Raw genomic sequence first — 6,662 nt, forward strand, 5'->3', positions numbered from 1 at the left:
CTTGGACAGGCACCGAGCTTCCAAATGCAGATCCCGGGAGGCCGGGCAGCATCCGTTTTCAGCGCGCCCATTCCGCAGATGGGTTAAAGCAAGTCTCGCCTCCGCGGTCCCTGCGCTACTCCAGGGGAGGCTCTCCATACCCACCAGCCACCCGCACCCCAGACATCCGCGAGCGCCCCGGAGGGGCGTGCAGAGACCAGTGGGGCTGGTCCGCCGGACCGGGGACCCCTTTCGCCTTACCTGTGATCACCGCTGGAGACTTCTGGCCACCCTCGGCTCGCAGCCACACTTGCAGCGTGAAGGCGTCGCGGGGTAGCTCCAGGTCGGCCCGGAGGCGCAGTTGCTCCCCTCGCCCACTGAAATAGAGCGCCCGGCTCGGCGGGTTCGGCTCCTCGGCGCCCCTCGCCGCCCGCTGCTGCCGCCGCCGGGGGACGCGCACGGCTTCCCAGGCACCGCCCGGAGGCGGCGGCGGCGAGGCGCGGCGACCGCGGGTCGCCCGGGTGGCGCAGGTGGCCGGTCCGGCAGCCGGGCGCGGGGGGCGCACGGCCCGAGGGTCTCTCCGGACCCGGCGGGGGCGCTCGGCCAGCCCGCAGCCCAGCGCGGCGCTCAGCAGCCCCAGGCGCAGCACCCAACTCCAGAGCCGCATGTCCGACGGTCCCCCCCGCCCCCCCTGCGCCCCTGCACCGCCGCCCGGAGCTGCCAGCTTTGGCTCGAGCCTAGACTTGGCCCCCCTTCTCGTGCGAGCCCCTCTTCCACTTGCTTTTTTTTTTTTTTTTTCTTTTCTTTCTCGCTTTCCTCCTCAAGGTGTGTGCTCCACTCCCCCCACCTTTCAAAAATACAGTCCAACTCCTCCTGGTTGGCAATTAATTTCTCTCCCGGCTCTTTTATCTGCCTTATTCCCCCCTCTAACAGCTGGATGCCTTCCTCCTTGTTTTATTTCATTTTATTTTATATATTTCTGGCTCTTCAAAAAAAAAAATCTCCGCTAACACACTGATCGGCTGAATTCCCTCCCTCCCCCCCAAGATGCTCCCATTTATTTATTTTTTGCGTCCTTTATAACACAAGCCACAGCCCCCTTCTCCCCCCCCGCCCCCTCCCCTCCCTCCTTCACGAAATGAAAGGAAAGAGGGGGGAAAAATCCCTCAGAAGACGAGTAAACAAGCGTGTGCTAATCTCTTCGCCAGCACTCCACCTTCCCAATTGAATGAGTCCCTGTTCAAACTGCGGGGATCATGACCAATCAATCGGTTCGGAGAGGCCAATCCACCCAGCCTTCCTCTACTTTGCCGTTTGTCTCCTTTCCTTCGCTTCGGCTTCTCCACCCCCTCTTTCTTCTTCTTCTACTTCTTCTCTCTCTCTCTCTCTCTCTCTTTTTTTTTTTTTAGAAGACAATCATCAAGTAACAATTTAATGAAATTCTGTACACACCCCCTGACGGTCCTCCCTGCTCTTCGCATTCCAGCTCAAAACACGCGTTCTGGTTTGTTTTGTTTTGCTTTCGCTCCCCCTTTACTCCCGCCCCTTATTTTTATTTTGATTTTGCCTCGTGGCGGGAGAGAGAAGTCTGTCTTTCAGGGTCTCATTTGCCCTTTGTGGTTGTCACAAGTCTCCCTTTCCCACAACACATAAAGCGCCGAAACTTAATTCTCGGGTTCCTTTTCATCTTCTCTTCCTTTTCCTTTCTTCCACTCTTCTTTTGTTTCTCTGTCCCTCTTCCTTCATCCTCCTCTCCCATTTTCCTCTTCCTTGCTTTCTCTATCTCTTTTGCCTTTCTTTTCTCCTCCCTGCCAATTTTTCTTAAAGTTAAACTATAGTAAGTTGCTTCTACTCTTCTCTGAGCCCCGGATGCTAACCTCCAGGCTTCAGACTCATTTCCCAAATCCTTATAGGTTGAACAGAACATTAGAGACGAAGTGTTTCCAGGGCATCTCCCTTGGAGAGACTGTGGACCACTGCTATGCCCCCATCATTGCCCCTGAATAATCCTAAAGCATTCAGTTGGTCGTTAGACATACTTTTGTTGACTATAAATGAAAGGAAAATATTAAATTTGCCCAATTTCAACCTAAAAACAGTTCAAGTCTCCTTATGCTGTCTCAGCCCAGGTAAGCAGGTAGCATTGTGCTGCTTGTGAACCTACGTTTTGAACTGAAACATGTATTATATATATATATATATATATATATATATATTTTTTTTTTTTCTTTCCCCCCTCTTTATGGAACTCAAAAGCTCCCCCTTATGGCAAAACAGTTCTCTTTCCTTCGAGTGTTTAATAACTCAAAATGAGTTAGCCAGGGTGGTTTAGAAATTATTGGTTCCTTGGCCAGTCCATCCAAATAGTATCGCTATAAAAAGATGGCATTCCAGGTAGAATTTATGGCGGAAAGCTGAGGTGAAGTTGATGCTACTAATTAGTGGCTTGCTTTCCCGTGGTGCTACAGGTTGTTCCAGAGCCTTCTTTAGAGTTAGGATCTTAGCTACATGCTCCAGGCATGGAGAGAACCATCGGAGACTATTCGCTGGTAAATGGGTAAAGATTTGTAAGATGGCCGATGACTCAGAGCTCCCTCCATAAAAGCTGAAATGTGGTAGGCACTGTTCTGCAAACCAGCTAGCCCGGTTCTGTGTCCTCCTGGTCAGGGAAGAACTTGCTACACAGTGTCAGGCTAATAAGAGTTCTGGAACTCAGTTCTCTACTTATAAAGTGACACTCATTTCCCTGTCCTCCATTGCTTAGAGATCGGACGGAAAGGAAAAATAATAATGTGCAGGGCGTCCTGGGTAAGAACATTCCCTTGGTAAATCACTATCTACAAATGTGATTCACCTACACAAGCTAGGAGGTTATGGTCAAAGAAGGAGAAAAGATGGAGGACGAATTGCATAAACGCTGTCATTCAGTACTCCCCCAGGGATAACTGAAGAATAACTACTGCTTACTTCGGTTAGGACAACTAGGTATTTGGAGACTGTAGTTCCAGAGGTCCCTAAGCCATTCTGTACAATAGTTTTAATACTTGTGGACATTTAGAATTCCATCCACTTTCCAACCAGGAACCAGAATAGGAGGCGCATCAACTTCTAACACAAACACACCTTATCCTCCTGTGAGCAAGTTCACTGTAACCCTCTACTCTGCCACCTTTATAACTAGAGTCTACACTTAACAGCTCACTCTGAGTACAACAGGTTCTAAACTGTAGAATCTGTCGATGAGCACCGTGTGTTCAGTCATTCCCATTAAGGTCAAAGTGCTCCTTGGGTCCTTAAATAAAAACATCTTCTCCTCCCCCCCCTCCCGCCCCCGGAAGGAAGTGAATGGCGGGAAAGAATAGATATTCCGAGTTGTTTTGTTCTTTGACCCCAATCCCTAAATGCATCGGGAGTGTTTTGGAAAACCTTTTCCTGACATTTTACTAAATGTATAATTATTGGCCAGCTAGGTGGCACAGTGGGTAAAGGTCAAGTCTGCTGATCTAGGTTCAATTCCTGGGACCCACATGGTGAAAGAAAATACTGAATTCTTGCAACGCTTGTGTTTCATTTCTCACATATACACCGTGGAACCCACCAGCCCCAGCAAATAAATAAGTAAAAATTTAAAAATCAACCGCATAATTACCGTTTCGCCTCGGCTGTCTTGGAGGCTACTCTAACTCTTTATACACATATGGATCTGCTTGTTTTAATGCTGGAGACTCATGGATGAATCACACACTGCGGACCGTAGGCCATTCAAGCCAATGGCTTGCACATGGCCTCTGTATTGGCTTACATATAAAAGAATGATTCATCCTATACTGCTTCTCCCCCTGTTTAATTAATCATGTAGTCACTTGTGACAATTTTTTTTCTCATTTTTATCTTTTCATTTCTCCCCACCTTTTTTTTTTTTTTTTTTTTTTTTTTTTTTTTTTTTTTTGTAGCAGAAACTAAATTAATCTCTTCCCACATGTATCTAACTCTAATATGGGGACAGTAGGTCCCATTTAGTCTTGCCATACCTACCCAGACCCTGATTCCCTTCTGAGAACCCCCCCCCTTAAGTTTCCAAGGAAAGCTTTGGTACCAAACACTTTCTTAGTCTGTACTTTCAATCCTTGGGACAAGCCCCCGACAAGCATCCTATCTGGAAGTAATTCAAAGCTCTGTGTGTCGTCCACAAGGCTTCAAGTTTCTATGGAAAGAAGTGTAGCATCGGAGTAGTGCCTTAGAGACATGGGTTTGAATGGATAAGTGTTGGCCCACAATACAGAGTTCAGAGTCACCAGGGCCTGGGTTCCTCTGACCTTCAGCAAGTTTTCTGAGTCTCAGTGGCCACACCACGGTGCTAGCATGGGGATTAAAGCAGCGTTTAGCTGTCCAACAAAGGACCACCTGTATTTTTTTCTGTAGATTTAAATTTATGAGCCACTGTGGGATCTCTGCAGCCAGGACACTATCTTTTTCCTTCCAGACAGTAGGCTATTCTCATCTTGGGGTTTCTGAGGCAGTATTGTCTTCTTGTGGACCCTGTGAGATAGGCTCTTGCTTTGTTCCCCTTCTCCTGTTTACATCTTCTGGCCAAGATTAGGAGGTAACAAGGGCAAGTCACCTGCTTAGAGAACTTTAACTAGGCTCGCAGGCCCCTGAAGGGCTCCCTCCTCTGGCCTCTCCTAAAACTTCTACTGAATTTCTATCAGCATGCTCTCTAGGTAACTTATGCTTAGTTATATGTCTGCCAGAGTCCTGGGAGTCTCCACTGCTCAAAGCATTTATGCTGTGCATCTCCAAATGTCTCAGTGCTTCTCTGCTCATGGAACTGCTTGTCCAAATCACTCATGAAGGAAAAAAAAAGGCTATGACACAGCTCGTCCTACAGGGCCAATTCTTATCCTATAAACACACTAGGTTCATGAGGGATATCTAATCTAACTCCTCCCTCATCCTGGCTCTTAGATGAGGATGGACCTGTGGCTATCCTGACAGATCCACAGTGACATTCACTAGCTTCTCAACTGAGATAACATAGACACAGACTTTGGGACGAAGTAAAAAGGGTTCAGCAACCACTTTCTGAACAGTGTGGCCTTATACTAAATTTGAAGCAAATTTCTTTTATTGGAGTAAATTACGTTTATTAGAAGGTATCAAGGGCAAAACCTTCCAAGGGTAAATTCATTCACCTGCTTAGAAAACATTAACTAGGCACACAGGCCTCTGAAGGGCTCCTTGGAAATACTTATAGCAGGCCTTCGGAGGAAGTTAAATGTGGGTGGGATGGGGGGTAGGGTGGGAACAGGAAGGAGAGGAAAGGAGAAAGTGAGGGAGAGGGGAGAGGAAAGAGAGAGGGGGAGGGAGGGAAGGAAGGGAAAGGAGTATTAACTGGATAGTGGAGGGCATTTTTGATCCACGTGTAACATTATGTACTAAATTCAGAGACCACAGAATGGCCATCTGGCTTTTAAATCACATTTTTCATTTTTACAGTCTTCATCGGGTTCTTGGGAGATGAGAGAAGAAAATCATGGCTGTCCTGTAGCACTGCTGTGGGCTGGCACGTCAGTGAACACTCTGAACACACCTGGTTCCTCATCTCTGCCTCAGCAGTCGTTCAACTGAGTTTTGCGTCACACAGGCAGTAGTCGGACACTGTCATAGAGTTCCGGCAGTGATAATGACCTTCCCTTACAGAGTGCCGACCATATGTCATTTAAAATAATAATGATTATAATATATTCACTACTAGATTTGTTCCTATTTACAAGATCAAGGGTAGCTATGAATTTGGTGTAATTTAATTGCTCAGGAGGTTACTTAACAATTCTATTTTCTTGAATTCCATTAAAAAATAAAATTCTGGTCAAACTAATATAATTTGAGTATCTCCAAGATCTTTATTAAAATATTATGTAAACTACTTTTAGTACTAACACTAATTTAACAATAACTGTCCTTAGCTCAATGTCACCTGGAAAGGGGACTAGTGATCACATTGTCTGTGTCAAATAGAGGAAGAAAAATGGGGCAAGGGACGCAATTTGTCTGGAGGTGGATATTGCAGGCTTGATTTATTTCCCATTTTTATTCTTAAACCGATTTCGTTTTTCAGACATGAGTAGCTTGAGCCCCCTTTTAGTTCCATATGCTCTTTTATGAGAAGATAAACAGAAATTTCTAGATCCCAACCCTAGTCATTTGACTTGCACAGAAAAACATTCTTTACTTATCTCAGGTACCTAGAACATTTATTAAACTTAGAACGAAAGTGGAAGGTGAAAACCACTGATTGGCAGCTATGTTTACCTTCTTGTTCATAGAAAACCGTTTATGTGGGTTCCACTGATTTATAGTTTTTTTTTTTCTCTCAGTAACAATATCTCATTGCTGTAGTCCTTGTTCATACTATAGTATTCAATTTTCAGAACCATAGTTTGTTAATTGTCACAATCTTCCAATTTTGCAAATAAAAAAATGAAGCTTAAAATAATATTTCTTTTTCAAAAATGAAAAGTTAGTTGAATTATATGGCACATTAAACTCGGAGTTATCTCACTCCAAAGTCCACAGTCTTAACTACGGTGCTGACTTGTCTTTAATCCTGCTTTATCTTTCTATTGTTCTGACCTGGAACAGGTAAGATACCTCCAAAATACAGTGGAAGAGAAGCTTCATAG

The 6,662-nt window shown here is 45.5% G+C and overlaps 1 protein-coding gene across 1 annotated transcript in view; it reads right to left on the reverse strand.

Moving 5' to 3' along the window:
- The window catches only part of PAPPA (pappalysin 1), a gene marked incomplete at both ends in the record, with an annotated part of 218,323 nt that extends 217,677 nt beyond the window's left edge, over positions 1 to 646 (reverse strand). Inside the window, one exon of the mRNA XM_080940261.1 lies at positions 241 to 646. Coding sequence (XP_080796387.1) covers positions 241 to 646 — 406 coding nt within the window. The remainder of the gene's footprint in view (positions 1 to 240) is intronic.
- Between the last annotated feature and the right edge of the window lie 6,016 nt (positions 647 to 6,662).

The sequence above is a fragment of the Micromys minutus genome (genome assembly GCF_963924665.1).
Source record: "Micromys minutus genome assembly, chromosome: 28".
Taxonomy (NCBI): Eukaryota; Metazoa; Chordata; class Mammalia; order Rodentia; family Muridae; genus Micromys; species Micromys minutus.